Raw genomic sequence first — 18,159 nt, 5'->3', positions numbered from 1 at the left:
TATATTTTATTTGTTTTATAGTTATTTATATAGTTTATTTTAAAACTTTATTTTAATTAAATCTATATTTAATTTAATATTTAATTATTTTAATTGTTTTAAAGTAAATTTTATTTAATCATGTGATAGTAAATTTTATTTATTTTATAGTATATTTCAGTTATTTTATAGCAAATTTCAGTTATTTTATAGTATATTTCAGTTATTTTATAGCATATTTCAGTTATTTTATAGCATATTTCAGTTATTTTATAGCATATTTCAGTTATTTTATAGTATATTTCAGTTATTTTCTAATATTTCAGTTATTTTATAGTATATTTGGATTATACAGTATATTTCAGTTATTTTATAGTATATTTTGAGTAGTTTACAGTATATTTTGATTAGTTTATAGTATATTTTGATTATTTTATGGTATATTTTGATTATTTTATGGTATATTTTGATTATGTTATAGTATAATTTGATTAGTTTATAATATATTTTGATTAGTTTATGGTATATTTTGATTAGTTTATGGTATATTTTGATTATTTTATGGTATATTTTGATTATGTTATAGTATAATTTGATTAGTTTATAGTATATTTTGATTAGTTTATGGTATATTTTGATTAGTTTATGGTAAATTTTGATTGTTTTATGGTATATTTTGATTATTTTATAGTATAGATTGATTATTTTATAGTATTTATTGATTATTTTATAGTATAAATTGATTATTTAAAAGTATAATTTGATTAGTTTATAGTATATTTTGATTATTTTATGGTATATTTTGATTATTTTATGGTATATTTTGATTATTTTATGGTATATTTTGATTATGTTATAGTATAATTTGATTAGTTTATAATATATTTTGATTAGTTTATGGTATATTTTGATTAGTTTATGGTATATTTTGATTATTTTATGGTATATTTTGATTATGTTATAGTATAATTTGATTAGTTTATAGTATATTTTGATTAGTTTATGGTATATTTTGATTAGTTTATGGTAAATTTTGATTGTTTTATAGTATAGTTTGATTATTTTATAGTATAGATTGATTATTTTATAGTATTTATTGATTATTTAATAGTATAAATTGATTATTTAAAAGTATAATTTGATTAGTTTATAGTATATTTTGATTATTTTATGGTATATTTTGATTGTTTTATGGTATATTTTGATTATTTTATAGTATATTTGATTATTTTATAGTATATATTGATTATTTTGTAGTATATATTGATTATTTAATAGTATATTTTGATTAGTTTATAGTATATTTTGATTATTTTATAGTATACTAGCTGAGAAGCCCGGCCTCCAGCCGTGCTTTCAGCTAGTTGAGTAAATTCGGGTTTAGAAAACGGGAACAAAATGCACTTTACTTTAAATATGCAAATTAAATTAGTAAATTCGGGTTTAGAAAACGGGAACAAACTGCACTTTACTTTAAATATGCAAATTAAATTAGTAAATTCGAGTTTAGAAAACGGGAACAAAATGCACTTTACTTTAAATATGCAAATTAAATTAGTAAATTCGGGTTTAGAAAACGGGAACAAAATGCACTTTACTTTAAATATGCAAATTAAATTAGTAAATTCGGGTTTAGAAAACGGGAACAAACTGCACTTTACTTTAAATATGCAAATTAAATTAGTAAATTCGGGTTTAGAAAACGGGAACAAACTGCACTTTACTTTAAATATGCAAATTAAATTAGTAAATTCGGGTTTAGAAAACGGGAACAAAATGCACTTTACTTTAAATATGCAAATTAAATTAGTAAATTCGGGTTTAGAAAACGGGAACAAAATGCACTTTACTTTAAATATGCAAATTAAATTAGTAAATTCGGGTTTAGAAAACGGGAACAAAATGCACTTTACTTTAAATATGCAAATTAAATTAGTAAATTCGGGTTTAGAAAACGGGAACAAAATGCACTTTACTTTAAATATGCAAATTAAATTAGTAAATTCGGGTTAAAAAACGGAAACAAACTGCACTTTACTTTAAATATGCAAATTAAATTATTTTTAAATAGTAAATAGGCATTTTTTAAATTGCAAACGTTTAATAGTGCAGAATATCATATCTTGTAATATTAACTTATATTTGATTTCTTTGATTAGTTTAAGATGTAATTATGATAAATTAACATATATTTGATTTCTTTGATTAGTGTAAGATGTAATTATGATAAATTAACATATATTTGATTCCGTAAGATGTAATTATGATAAAGCGTTTTTGTACGCAATATTTTTAGTTTCAACGTTTGGAGTAAGTATGTACAGGTTATTTGCAGCTCCAGCTCTTGAGCACGCCACATAAAGCATGGATTTCCCGCAGTTTTAAGTGACTGTCCTTGCGCTTTATTAATTGTCATTGTGAAGCTAAGATTGATTAGAAATTGCAGGCGTTTAAAATCAAATGGCATACCGGTTGGTATTATGGGTATGCTTGGAATGAATACGGCCCGGGCAAAGGTGTCTGCGTGACACAGATAGAGAGAGGAGGGGGTGGGCTGAGAAAAGAGAACGAACGCGAGAGAAAAGGGTCGAAGGTCATGCCATCCAGCAGCTAAGTGGGGCAATTAGAGCCAGAGAGATAAACTTAATACCCGCGTCTCTTGACAGCGTGAGGTCAGGGGTTTCGGTCTTGCGGTCACCGGTTTTTGGTCCCGTGGTCGAAAACTACGAAGGCTAGCAATCTCAAGACGCCCATAAAATCTGACGGCAGGGGCCACAATGCCACAGGCCACATTTTTTACGAATCGGATAATTATCTTGGTCTTGCATAGAAAGAAACAAACCACTATTTACATATATATATCGAGAGAGAGATATATATATATATATATATATACTAGCTGGGAAGCCCGGCCTTCGTCCGGGCTTCCCAGCTAGAACTAAAATCCCGTGAAGTGTGTTTCGTTATTCATTTTATAGTTATTTTTAGTTAATCATTTTGTAGTTATTTTTAATTAATCATTTTGTAGTTATTTTTAGTTAATCATTTTGTAGTTATTTTTAGTTAATCATTTTGTAGTTATTTTTAGTTAATCATTTTGTAGTTATTTTTAGTTAATCATTTTGTAGTTATTTTTAGTTAATCATTTTGTAGTTATTTTTAGTTAATCATTTTGTAGTTATTTTTAGTTATTCATTTTATAATTATTTTTAGTTATTCATTTTGTAGTTATTTTTAGTTTATCATTTTGTAGTTATTTTTAGTTATTCATTTCGTAGTTATTTTTAGTTATTCATTTTATAATTATTTTTAGTTAATCATTTTGTAGTTATTTTTAGTTAATCATTTTGTAGTTATTTTTAGTTATTCATTTTATAATTATTTTTAGTTATTCATTTTGTAGTTATTTTTAGTTAATCATTTTGTAGTTATTTTTAGTTAATCATTTTGTAGTTATTTTTAGTTATTCATTTCGTAGTTATTTTTAGTTATTCATTTTATAATTATTTTTAGTTAATCATTTTGTAGTTATTTTTAGTTAATCATTTTGTAGTTATTTTTAGTTAATCATTTTGTAGTTATTTTTAGTTATTCATTTTATAATTATTTTTAGTTAATAATTTTGTAGTTATTTTTAGTTAATCATTTTGTAGTTATTTTTGGTTATTCATTTTGTAGTTATTTTTAGTTTTTCATTTTGTAGTTATTTTTATTTATTCATTTTGTAGTTATTTTTAGTTATTCATTTTGTAGTTATTTTTAGTTAATCATTTTGTAGTTATTTTTAGTTAATCATTTTGTAGTTATTTTTAGTTAATCATTTTGTAGTTATTTTTAGTTATTCATTTTATAGTTATTTTTAGTTTTTAATTTTTTAGTTATTTTTAGTTTTTCATTTTTTAGTTATTTTTAGTTTTTCATTTTATAGTTATTTTTAGTTTTTCATTTTATAGTTATTTTTAGTTTTTCATTTTATAGTTATTTTTAGTTTTTCATTTTATAGTTATTTTTAGTTTTTCATTTTATAGTTATTTTTAGTTTTTCATTTTATAGTTATTTTTAGTTTTTCATTTTATAGTTATTTTTAGTTTTTCATTTTATAGTTATTTTTAGTTATTCATTTTAAATTTACTAGAGGTGTGCAAATACCATTTTTTGGGATCGAATCATTCGAATGTAATATAAAATAATTTTTCTAGCCGTATCAAATATTAAATCGAACACTTAAACGTCAAATTCTTTTAATCGAACATTTCTGGGGAAAAAATTGTTCCATTTGACCGATCGAATACCAAATAGTTATTCCAATACCAAATAGTTATTCGCAGTGGCGGCGCCAGGAATTTTCGCGAGGGTAGGCAAACCAAATAAATGGGCCCCAGACCCGGGACCCCCCTTTATCAACGAAATCCTTCAATAAAATAAAGAAGTGATGTACATGACGAACAAAAAAGTTCTAACAACAGTAAAACGAGTCCAAATATAACAGAACTGGTTTTATTTACTAGGAGATACCTCAAAAATGTCTAAATACATTATCGACATTTGTTTCATTGTTATTTATAAATGGGACCCTTTCTAGATAAATTTGGGGCCCCTTATAGGGTGATTTTGGGGCCCTTTCGAAATTTTAAGGTAGGCAGTGGCCTACCTGGCCTACCCCCTAGCGCCGCCACTGGTTATTCGAATACCATATATATATTTGAATACCAAATATATAATCGAATTCCATTTAGTTATTCGAATACCAAATAGTTTTTCGAATACCAAATAGGTATTCGAATACCGAATAGTTTTCGAAAATTTATTTGGACTCGGAAAACATTTTCCCAAAGAGCAATGTTAATGTAAATGCCAGAAATATATTTAAAGCTCGAAATTATGTCATAATTACATAAATACTGGCGAACAAAAATGATTCGCAACGTTTTTCTGAGGCCAAGGTGCCGAGAAAAGAAAACAACTAGACAAGGAAGGCGTCAAGTGATTGCCCGCGCCAATCCTCAGTGCTTCTTTAAAGACGGGTTAAGACAACCGCTTTCGTCACGTGGCAATTTACATCGCCGCCAAGGCTTAGAGTATTTACCGTGTCTGACACCGCTGTTCTGGCATATAGCTGCGTTTAAGATATCTGGGGTAATTTGCTTTACATGTTTACTAGTCCAAAGTACATGATGTATGTAACAAATGTTTACAACCAAACTAAATTTTATTAATAAATATTAAATTTAAAAGTTTAGCAGTTAAAGAAAGTGAAAGTGTTTTTTTAATTTAACAGTAAAAGCATGAGCCATGATTTTAGAAATAGATCAATTTATAAATTATAATTTTATTATTTCTTATAGCCCCCTAGCGGCTTAAAGTTAATTTTGATTCTTAGTCCAATTCAGTATCATATTTTAAGTAACAACGAAATATATAAATTTAATGACGAAGATATTAATTAAATTGGCATTGGTGACATATAAAACAATAGTTGAACTGATATCCATAACAGTGGTGTTTATTATAGCATCTCCATCGCGAAACGTATTTGGTACTTTTAAAATCGCTATTCTTAGCTTTATATCCATTTTCGAACTTTAAATAATAAACTGGTTATTGAAAAAAATTCTGAAATTCCACTTGACATGACGATTTGAAGCCCCATTTAAAGCACGGCTTGGTTACTTTTATTTACCAATTTCAAACTGAGATATGTTATAAAACCCGAAAGGAAACGGTGACCGACTTAACTAATTTCAAATAATAATGCGGCATTAATCAGTACTCCTATTTGTTTTCTCTAGAAATCAACTTGTGATGAGCTTGACAGAGGCCACTAGGAAAGATAAAGAAGAACTGGATGAGGTGCTGCAGTTCATTCGAAATGGAGCCGACGTCAATATGAAAGATGGATATGGAATGAGTCCCTTGCTTTGGGCGGCTCAAAGAGGTCATTACAAAAATTGCAAGGCCCTCCTGCAAAACGGAGCCAAAGTAAATAAGGTGGACAACGATGGTTGGTCTCCTTTAATGCGAGCGATCTTTTATAAACACATAAATGTGATCCGTCTACTACTTCACAACGGAGCTAGTCTGGAAGTTAAGGACAACCAAAATAAAAGACCCGCGGACCGGGCTGAGGAAAACAATCGCCTGGAAATACTGGACGTGATCGAAAAAGAATTCCCGCTTTCGCTTCGTCTCTATTTCGCAGCGCGTCAAGGGAGCTACGACGAATGCCTGGCGCTTTTGGAGCAAAAGGCTCTACACGAAACCAGTCACGATGGACTTTACTGCCCGATGACCGCGGCTACGAAGAAAGGACATACGAAAATTGTAAAGCTATTACTGGAGAAAGGCGCGAAGGTCAACTACGAAGACAATGACGAAAGGAATTCGCTGTATCTCGCTACGAAGAAAGGTCACACTGACATTGTCACAATACTGTTGAAAAATGGATTCAACGCAAACGTTAAGGTCAATGGTGACACCCTGCTCCACGTGGCGGCACGAAAAGACCACAAAGAGTTGGTACTTCTTCTACTCCAAAATGGGTTAAACCCAAACTTAATAAACAAAGAAGGGTTTACGCCTTTGCACTACGCCATCATCAACCGTAATGGAGACATAGCAAATAAGCTCATTCAACACAACGCCAGTATCAAACTAACTACAAACAAACTAGAGACACCGTTGCATTTGGCCTGCGAAGGTGGTCAACAACAGATTGTAGAGATTCTACTGAAGAATGGAGCTAACACGGATGCCCTTAATGAAGAAGGCAATAAACCGATGGACATTCTGAACAAAAAATGCTTCGATGTTCAAAAGGAAATAAAGCTCATTGATAATATAAAAGTTCTGTTGATGCCACCACAAGCAACCAATCCAACACCAGTTCCAAAGGGTGCAACCAAAGAAGGACGTTTAGAAGTAAATAAAGACAATTCCCATGACGATTCGAACAGTGACGTAACTGTAGATTACTCGTTGTCCACAATGGGGTTGATCTTGGACACCACCGACATCGAAGAGCTGAAAACCAAACTGGCTGAACTATCTGCCCTAGTTTTGGAATTCAACGACCAAGCGGTCAATTTGGAAATAATAGAGACCGATTTGGCGCTAGAAACCGACACTCTGACCTATTTGAATCGGAAAATGGAGAAGACTCGAGTTTTGAAACTGTTGAAGTCCAAAGATTTAAAATCCCAGCTCTCTTACGAAGGTGCTCTGCAACAATTGGCGCAAACAGTGGATGAAAGCAAGCGGAAACAAGCGGCAATCGCGGTTGAAAGGCAGAAATTCCAAATTGAAATTCCACCTTTGAAAACTAATTTAAAAAACGTTTATCGGGACATAACTCGAATTTTGAATAAAATCGATATGGTCTGTATCTGTTCTTAGCGACTTGAATTTCCTCAAATATTTCCGTAAGATACTTGATAGAGTATCAGCGAAATCTTCAACATGTTTTAAAAGTGATTCACTATTTGATTTTCGTACAGTTTTTTACTCTGTCCATTTACTCCCTAATTTTCTAATTAATTTCTAGTTGAAGATAAATTATTTTTCTCGGCGATTGAAGAAACGCGTTTGTTTTAATTTTATTTTTCTAAAATAACACTTCTAATATTATTACCTTTGTTCAATGTTTTGAAATTAATTTTTGGCAAAAGCCCTTAAAACTTAAGTAGGGAGACAAAGAACGGATTTACCGCTTGTAAATTTGATGACTTCACTTCAAATCTTTATGCGGCGGCATTGAATTCAAAATTTGAAAAATTCTTTTTTAAACTCTGGAAAATGTGTTTACATGCTTATACCAAGAATGTATTTATTTATACTCAGGGAGAATGAATATGTCGAGATTATTTTTAGCGTTTCTCCAATTCCACCCGTTGGGCCCCCCGGGATGCTCCTCCGCTTTAATAAAATCAAATAATACTGCAATCTCATTGGTTCTTAAAAATTACGTTTTTCGACGCGATTAACGCTGCTGCTAGGACGCAAAAGATAAGACCGCCTCCTTTTTCCCTCCCCCCCCCCCCCTTAGCGTGACGGGGTTAGGGGCTCAACGTGTCCGTCGATAGTCTCGACATATTCATTCTCCCTGAGTATAAATAAATACATTCTTGCTTATACTTATATCTTTATACTTCATTGTTCGGTCGATGCACATTGAATTAATTTAATAATGTATGTATCATTGAGTCTTCTTTTAGTTGGAGCGTTTTGTAGACGATTCTGCTGGTTTTTGTGCTTTTATTTTCTGCCACTACATGGGTGGAGCAACCCGAGGGGCAGTTCACTCCTTTTTGGAGCGCAGATTTAATCGGATTAAATCCGATTAAATGTAATAAATCGAGTTAATCACGATTAAATTTTTAATCCGATTTACTCACGATTATACTTTTTAATCATGATTTAATCATGATTAAACTTTTTAATCATGATTTAATCCAAATTTAATCGGCTTAATCATGACCTAATTTTTTTAATAACGATTTAATCGGCTTAATCATGATCTAATTTTTTAATCCTGATTTAATCAAGCAAATCATGATCTAATCTTTTTAATCACGATTTAATCTTTTAAATCACGATTTAATAGACTTAATCATGATCTAATCTTTTTAATCACAATTTAATAGACTTAATCATGATTAAATCTAGTTAATCATGATCAGGTTTTAATAATTTTTTTGTATCGCCATCTAATCTTACATCGATAAAATTAAACCAATTAACTTAACTGACGTTTATAATTTGGAGTATTTAAATCTAAAAATAATATGCCCCAATTCCGCGAGAAAATTTAAATATTGCGGTTAAACAATTTTAAAAACAGGTGTTAATCATAAAAATCGTCATAAAAGCTCGCATAAAAGGCTTCATTACTTATAAATTAACAAATATAAATTTAAATACAATAAAAATTACTGAAACAATATAATTATGTATCGATGGATGCCGAACTAAGCTCCTCAAGGTTTAAAAACGGAATGCCGCTTTTTTCTGGAATTTTCTAACTTATCATTCCGTGGACGCGAGCGATCGAACGTAAAGTTCTAAAACCGAGACGTCTAAAACTCAGAGGGACACGTAAAGTAGAAATGTAATAAACTATATTTTATTTTAGACGAAACTATGATTTTTTTTATAAGAAATGAGATTAATTTTTCCGAGTACTTTTATTCTCAAAACGTAATTTAATCAGCTTAATCGAGATTTAATCTTTTTAATCATGATTTAATCGTATTAATCGCGATTTAATCAACTTAATCACAATCTAGATTTAATCGTGATTTAATCCTGAATTAATCGCTATTTAATCCATTTAATCATTTTAATCATGATTTAATCGGCTAAGAGCGCAGATTTAATCATGGGAGTGAACTGCCCCTCGGAGCAACCCCTAGTTTCGCGTATTTTAAATTTCATGGGATGCGAAGATTCGGGAGGTTACGAGAAAATTTAACTAACAAGGAGACGACCCGATTTTGTTCCAACTCTGGGGATTGATAGACCTTCATGTAACTTGAAAAATCCTAAAGGGGGTAGTTTTAGAGACTTTTGGTGACGAGAGCATTTGAAGTGCCATTCCGCGGGGGGGGGGGGGGCGCCTTTGGTAAAGGATCGCGTCTTTGGCCATCCTCCTCTCTTCCGCGGGACGGTCCGGCGTCGGGGCCTCAACCGAACTCCAATCTTCCTCCCTCCATTTCGTCGAAAGAACATTCTCTCTCGTTCGTTGGGGCACTTTGGGGTTGTTCCCCGGGGGTCCCGCCCATTGTGATGGGGTCACGACCGGGCATTGTAATGATTGCTGGTTTGGGAGTCTCTTTTTCTGCGACAGATTTTATTAATGTTTCTGCGAGGTCATACTTCGTGTAAAACGGTCAGGTGTTATTGGCCTACTTCGCGGGATACTTTTGGCCTGACCACTCTTACAATTGATGAGCCTATTTCCTTTAAATAATTATTTAAATAGGGATCGGGGAGTCCAGGGAAGTTATCCAACAGGAAGTGTGAAGATTTCGTACGTTGAAGTAAGTTGTAGCGTCATCGGCAAACAGGCCCTAAGTTCAACTGCTTTAATTTTTGTTGGGAATCATAAATTTTTTAAATAAATAATAAAACTTTGAAGAAACGACAAAACAATTGTTTTAATTTTTGTAATGTTAGTAACTAAACCTAAATAAGAAAAGTGAAACAGAATTTAAAAGTAAATCAATTAGAAATATCACGCCCAAAATAGACAACGTATGGCTATTGCGCCCTCTGTTTACCCGACAGAGCTCAAACATTGCGCCCTCTGTTTACCCGACAGAGCTCAAACATTGCGCCCCCTGTTTACCCGACAGAGCTGAAACATTGCGCCCCCTGTTTACCCGACAGAGCTGAAACATTGCGCCCCCTGTTTACCCGACAGAGCTGAAACATTGCGCCCCCTGTTTACCCGACAGAGCTGAAACATTGCGCCCCCTGTTTACCCGACAGAGCTGAAACATTGCGCCCCCTGTTTACCCGACAGAGCTGAAACATTGCGCCCCCTGTTTACCCGACAGAGCTGAAACATTGCGACCCCTGTTTACCCGACAGAGCTGAAACATTGCGACCCCTGTTTACCCGACAGAGCTGAAACATTGCGCCCCCTGTTTACCCGACAGAGCTGAAACATTGCGCCCCCTGTTTACCCGACAGAGCTGAAACATTGCGCCCCCTGTTTACCCGACAGAGCTGAAACATTGCGCCCCCTGTTTACCCGACAGAGCTGAAACATCGCGCCCCCTGTTTACCCGACAGAGCTGAAACATCGCGCCCCCTGTTTACCCGACAGAGCTGAAACATCGCGCCCCCTGTTTACCCGACAGAGCTGAAACATTGCGCCCCCTGTTTACCCGACAGAGCTGAAACATTGCGCCCCCTGTTTACCCGACAGAGCTGAAACATCGCGCCCCCTGTTTACCCGACAGAGCTGAAACATCGCGCCCCCTGTTTACCCGACAGAGCTGAAACATCGCGCCCCCTGTTTACCCGACAGAGCTGAAACATCGCGCCCCCTGTTTACCCGACAGAGCTGAAACATCGCGCCCCCTGTTTACCCGACAGAGCTGAAACATCGCGCCCCCTGTTTACCCGACAGAGCTGAAACATCGCGCCCCCTGTTTACCCGACAGAGCTGAAACATTGCGCCCCCTGTTTACCCGACAGAGCTGAAACATCGCGCCCCCTGTTTACCCGACAGAGCTGAAACATTGCGCCCCCTGTTTACCCGACAGAGCTGAAACATTGCGCCCCCTGTTTACCCGACAGAGCTGAAACATTGCGCCCCCTGTTTACCCGACAGAGCTGAAACATTGCGCCCCCTGTTTATCCGACAGAGCTGAAACATTGCGCCCCCTGTTTACCCGACAGAGCTGAAACATTGCGCCCCCTGTTTACCCGACAGAGCTGAAACTTGCACACAGTTTGAAATACAGACGCGGAAGGGTATCGTTCGGCGCGAAAAATGAGACTTGACCCTTGGAGGAAAGAAGGTGTCCAACCTGTGGAAGCTATGATGACGAGATTCACGCGTCAGAAAGGTCGCCTTTCGTTGGCTCCACGTGTTTGCGGGGGTCAGAGGTTTTTTGTCCACTTTCAGTTTCGTTTTGGAGGAAACATCCGGGGATAAAACTCTGCCCTTGACATTGGCTAAAAGCGGGGGCAAATGCGCTTTGGACAGGGTCACAAAGAGCAAACACTTTAATAAGCACCATACTGGCGGCGGATTTGTTTTATAGGAAATAGGAAAGAAGTTGATGATTTCATCTCAATTTTAAGGACGTACGATATCGTACCATTCGGTGACTCTCCCTTTATTATTCTTATTATTTAAAAATTTATTGATGTTGTTTTTACAAATATACTTATACTTATACAACTCATCACCCCAACCACATAAGAAAAAACTTTTGCGTGGTGGGGAAAAGTAATAATTTCAAATCAAGGCTTTAAGGGTGATAGACAATCGCTATACAGTATTTTAAAAAAAGAAAGAAAGAAAAGACAAAAAAATTTATTTATTTTTTAAAATATGAGACATCAATTAAGAAAATTATTCAGTCTTTCGCAACCAGAATTATTAATCCATTGACATATTTTATTTTGAATATTTCTTTATTAGTACAATGTTTTGTTTCAGCGTTCAATAAATTATATAGTTTAGGCCCTAGATACGTAACATGATTCTGGCCAATTGATTTGAACATTTTCTCAACGTGCCAATTTGTCTCCATAATAGCGCGGGTACAATAATTAGTTTGATAAGTTCATAAATCTCGATGTCTAAAAGTATAGATCAAAATTATTTTAGCATTCAATTAGTTAATAGAAGAAACTGTGAAGTCTTTATATAGTTTTATACCCGGCTCAAAACGATTTCTCTTTAAACAAATTCGAATACCATTTCTCTGAATAACTCCTAAGGGTTTCAGAGTAGTCTTAGTAGTTCAGGCCCAACCAATCATACCATAAGGAATTATTTAATTTTACTGCAGTGGGACGATTTTGGAGGTAACTTTTAAACCATTCTAACGGAAGTCCACGAACTCCAACCTTATCAAGTTTTTTAATTAATAAAGCATGCGAAACTGAATCAAAGGCCTTTTTAGGTCAATAAAAATTCCTATCATTTTCTTATTTTTGTCAAGAGAGTTATACAACTCTTTTGTTACTTGGTATAACACATCATTTGTACTTAAGCCTTGTCCGAAGCCAAACCGATTTTTGGAAAGGCAATTTTAAGGTGGTTGGTCGGAGGGGGCGAAAATTAATGGCACTGATTGCGCGTCAAAGAGTTCTATCGAACGAGACCAACTTGTTTTTTTTTGCTCACTCTCTCTCTTTAAGGGGGTTGGTCGGAGGGGGTGGAAATTAACGGCACTGCGTGCGCGTCAAAGAGTTCTATCGAACGAGACCAACTAGTTTTTTTTCGGTCACTCTCCCTTTAAGGGGGTTGGTCGGAGGGAGCAGATATTAACGGCACTGCAACATTTAAAATAATGGGGTTACGGCCCTGAAACCGGCATTTTTGAATTCAGGGGGGTCGATTAAGAAAGTGTCACTGTTATCGCTCTACGAACAACGGTTGTTGAGCTACAGCTGGTTGCAGTATTTGTATTGGCGTTCCCTCCAATGATTCGGAGCCTTTCAACAACAATTATTATTTTATAGGAAAGTTTTAGGATTAGAAACTCGACGAGAATGGAAACAATGAAACTATATATATAACAACTATTTATAATATGTATATATATGTGCATTAGTGATTTAGAATAAATATAATAAGTAACTATTTGATAAAATGATTGAAGATTTCGCGTTTTGAACTTCAAAGTCGAAATTGAAAAGATGACTTTTATTTGATGTAACAGTTTTGACTATTCCGAGATCCGCGAAACTTGGACGCGAGAACTGCATTGTGGGATGTCGACGAAACGTACAGCCTCGCTGAGAGGGGAAAGTGCCCCTTTGTTAGGCCCGGCGACGAGAGAAAGAGGTTATCTCTCCAGGGGTCCCCTTCCGTCCGTCCCGAGCATAGCTGCACGGGCTCGTCTCAATTTTGAGCCAATTTGTGAGTTTGAGACTGAGCCCTTAAATATTCGAATTATTTTTTGAGCCCGAGCCGAGTCCCTTCTAATTTTCATTAAATCTCGAGCCTCGGGTGAGACCATTCGAAAAAACGTATAACATTTTGAGCACGAGACGAGACCAAGAAATATATTGTCTAATTTAGGAGCTGAGACGAGACCCTAATTGTTTTGAGACGAGACTGAGTCTGAGTCCCAAAAATAGTACAAAAAATATCCCGAGTAGAGACTTATCGTAAGAGTTGTTAATGATACGAGCCCGAGACGAGCTCGAGTGAATAAATACGAGCTGAGACCGGTCGCGGATTATTCCACGTCTCAAAATGTTTATAAATTATTTGTCCGGAGGAGGAACTCATCAATAGTAGCCCACCCCTAAAAAAATAATTGACTGAACCGAATTCTATTGGCTGTTAAGTCGATGATGCGAGTCATGGGACCTTTGCACCCACGTGACCCACGTGTATTTTTGAAAAGTTTGTTTTTAACCGCGCATTTTGCGACTGTTCCGAGCTTTCGTTCATTCGACGTTCAAAATTATAAACGCTTCTGTCGTGTTTATTTTGTAACCTAAGCGGCAACAGAGGCCTGTGTTTTTTGGAGGTATATTTATTTTTCTAAACAAACTCTACAACGGTACTTTCTATATTTAAACCTTATAATGTTAGTGACAGATGTTATTTTATGTTATAACGCATAAAGTAGATTTAGTTAGTCTCGTAATTTGGAGGAAAAGTGTTAGACATGGCAGTTTTCATATGATCGGATTAAGTATTGGTATTTTTTACAAAAACCAGGGTACACAAAGGGGAACAAAACGCGATTGGATCATTGGAGGATACTATACTATAGCATTGGTTTAAATTCAGTAGGGCACAAGACAATGGCTTAAAGCTTAAAATTTATTTGTCACGTATCCTGCTATATCTAAAAACCTTGTGAACTCCTCAGTGCCGGGCAGGAGGGGGCAAAATCCCCGGGACTGATAGGAGCCCATCAAAGAGACAACAGGGGGGTTCAAATCAGAAAGATTGAAAACGCTCTAAAGGGCAGGCTCGAGGGGGATAACTTGGACAATGTTTACAAGGCGTGGGGGTGCCAAATCATGTTAACTTCGAAGCTGGAGGGGGGGGGGCGGAGGCGCTAACTAAAGGGCTCGCGAGTAACTTTCGCCGCGGGCAACAGATTACCTCTGCTTTCAACCGTTTTGTTTTCTTTATTGATAAAAAATATAATTTTTATCTCTAGATAAAAAAGTATGGTTTTCTATAATAATAATCAGCTAGGCTAATACCCAAGGCACCACCTTAGGCCTAAGTCATCAAGCGACTTTTGAAGCCTTTAATTCAGGTGGCCGGGTTACAATGCGTAGGAGCGTGGTGGCAAGCCCTGCATGCCACGTGATCGAGCCAACAGCTCCATACACTAACTATTACCGTTAACCTAGACAAGTTTTCATGGAAGGGGAAGAACTCGGGGGAAAACCCCTTAAACCAGCGCCTGATCAGATCATTCGGGTCACATCTAAGATATCCGAAGAACTCCAGTGAGGGCGGGTAATTTTTTAAATATCTCATTCCTTCAAAATCCATAAAAGAGCAATAAGTTTGATAAAGAAAGAATACGTTTCCCTTAAATTTAAATCAAATGGCCAAGTGGCGCACCGACGAAGGGGCTACTTGAACCAGGCGCCAAGTACTTTCCAACGATCTTTTTGTCGACTGATAAAATGTGCTCAATTGCTATTTTAGGTGATTTTTTAGTATAAAAGGCGTTAAAAGGGCGTCATTCAAGAATTTTGCCCCGAGCACCACACTACCTCTGCAATGGTGACTTTGCCCTATAAATTTTTATACAAACGATATAAATTACCACCATAAGAATAATAATTACAATAACTATGAAGTCATATCCACTTTTGAATTATGGCCGCCATTTTGAGGAAAATAGTGACAAAGAGGGCCGCGTTCCCACCTGGGCAATATAAGAAATAAATAGCGAAACGCGAACGAGTTAGATGGCGCCTGTATAAACATAGAAAGTACTTGTGCTACGGCATCAATATTTTCTGAACAGATTCACTCCGGTAAGGTTTATTAGACTAATAAAATTCGGCTGACCTGAAAAAATGTCTTCAAGGTCATTCGAAATGTATCTCGAGAACCGTCATGTTTTGCAGCTCAGTTTCAATTCAAACGTGTGCACGATCACTATTGTTTATTTCATTTTAGTACAATAAACCTCTATCACTAATCACATTCGAGTCAAATTTCAAATATTTAACTTTTACCATTAATAGCAATGACTGCTGGTAGCCTTGTTTACGTTCAGACAATTGCCGATTTGGTAAAGTGGAAGATATCAATTTCTTCATACAAATGAGCTGAATTCGATGGGGGACATTTGTACGGCTACCAGAGAGGCACTAGCACACCAAAACCCCATAAATAAATTTAAAAATTAAGCGCAAATTAACTTATTACCTAAATAAAAATAATTTAATTTATCCCCTAAATGAATAATTAGGCATCCTGGTCAATTATTTTTACCGCTATGGGTTGTGCAAGTCGACCCCGGCCACCCTAGTAGGAGTTCTTCGGTATTTTAAATAAATATGACTTATAATATATCAAACGAAAGATTCTAACCATTAAACATTGATATCTCATTAAATTAGTAAAAATAAATACTTTTGTGGTATATGACTATTATCAGAAGTATAGAATATGCTCTTGCGACAGATTCGTCTCCCTACACTGGATATGTTTTGGGCTCGAATCATATACTTTCACGTGCTACAGCTGATATTTCAAAACACGTTTCGGGAGCAAAAAATATGCTCGGAGAAATAAAAAATAGTCAGTTTTAAAACCATTGAAACAATAAAATGCTTGCCATTCTCACATTTTAGACATAGTTGATTTCAGCTGTGATGCCGAATGAAGTTGTTTCCTCGTTAACCTACAAGGAGACGACCCGAGGTGTTACACACCGATTTTGTTCAAACTCGGGGGATTGGTAGACCTTCAAGTAACTTAAATCCTAAAGGGAATTTATTCAATGGGCAACGGTTTTGCCATGGCAACGAAAAATGTTTTTGACAACATGAAATGTAATTTTTCCTATGGAAAACAACAAGGGATTTTAACCGATTCCAAGGGTCCCCCCCCCCTGTGAAGAATTTGAAAAAATTGTTAAAATTTGACGAAAAAAATCAAAATTTATCACATATTGATCAATTTGAACCAAATGGGTGAAAATGAACAGATATGGCTTAAATTGGAAAAAATTTGGGAAAAAAAAATAAAAAAATACCAACAAAAAAATATTACAAAATTGATTAAAATGATTTGAAAATAAAATAAGAAATTAAAAAAATATATCTAAAACAGTAGTTTCGATCAAAATTCATAGGAATTGCAGGGTAAATTTATAAGTTGTGTAAAATTGGATTAATGTATAGATCAATTGCGATTTTTTGAAAAACAAAGTTTATTTTGGTCAATTTGTCAAACTTGACCAAAATTGGAAAATAATAGATCTAAATTAGCCCAATTTTAAAGTTTTGTGAAAATTGTATAAAAATAAACTTAATTCGACCAACTATCTCAAAATTGTTTCAAATATTTTTTTTTCAAAATTGAAAAATGTTAATAACAAAATTATCAAAATCAATAGTTTCGGTCCAAAACTATCAAAATTGATACGAATTATTTTTCAAATTTGGAAAATAATAGATCAAAATTAGCAAAATTTTTAAATTATTTTTATTATTATTGATTATTTTAAGAAACTGTGTAATACAAAATTGTTTTATCCGTTGTTTTAAGTACGTTATAGTTACACAAAAATAGTTATATACAGTACTATAATCAACAACTAATTTATGTATAAGAACGAACAAGGAGCTATATTTTCTAGGCGTCAAGTACTAGTTGTTTTTATTTTATGGGCGGAGTTTTGTATTTGGACTTTCGACATCGCCATCTACTGAGGAATTATGGCCGCCTTCCACACAGGCATTCTTTACTGAGCACGTGCTTCTGGCAATCAGAAGATCGTGAGTTCGCGCCCGGCTCCGGACGGAACGGTTTTTACTATAGAGTTTTTAAAATTAAATTTTACAAAACTAAAATTTAACTCTTCTAAATAATTCATAATTATAATTCTCTAAAATATATTATGTTTAACAATGTTAAATTTGTTTTATAAAATTTAATTAATAAAACTCTACACTAAAAATTGTTCGGTCGGGAGCTGGGCGCGAACCCACGATATTCTTATTTCCATAGGGAAGTGAAAATGACACCGAGTTTTTATTATAATCCCGGAACTGTTTGGAATTTCACTAATAAGAATTAACTCAACATTACATATATCACATTTTATGAAAAGAAACGATAAAGCCGAAGTTAACGGAATAAAGGATCTACGGATGTAACGGATCCTTCCATGTTAAATCTTGTTTAATAGTTTCACAGTGGCTCGGCAGATGGCGGTCTGTACTTAAAATTAAAAAAAAGGATGGAGCTACAACGTACATGAGTGCAGCAGGCTTCAA

General features: G+C 34.6%; 1 protein-coding gene across 1 annotated transcript; it reads left to right on the top strand.

Moving 5' to 3' along the window:
• Positions 1-5,781: 5,781 nt before the first annotated feature.
• Positions 5,782-7,373, top strand: LOC149960408 (uncharacterized). The gene has a single exon (XM_090180428.1). The coding sequence runs from the start codon at positions 5,782-5,784 to the stop codon at positions 7,369-7,371; it is 1,590 nt and encodes a 529-aa protein (XP_090036554.1). The 3' UTR covers positions 7,372-7,373.
• The last annotated feature ends 10,786 nt before the right edge of the window (positions 7,374-18,159 follow it).

Source organism: Leiobunum rupestre, chromosome 1 (genome assembly GCF_980474605.1).
Source record: "Leiobunum rupestre chromosome 1, qqLeiRupe1.1.hap1, whole genome shotgun sequence".
Classification (NCBI taxonomy): Eukaryota; Metazoa; Arthropoda; class Arachnida; order Opiliones; family Sclerosomatidae; genus Leiobunum; species Leiobunum rupestre.
Note: the sequence above shows the minus strand (reverse complement) of the source record. Positions and strands in the feature narration are given on the sequence as shown.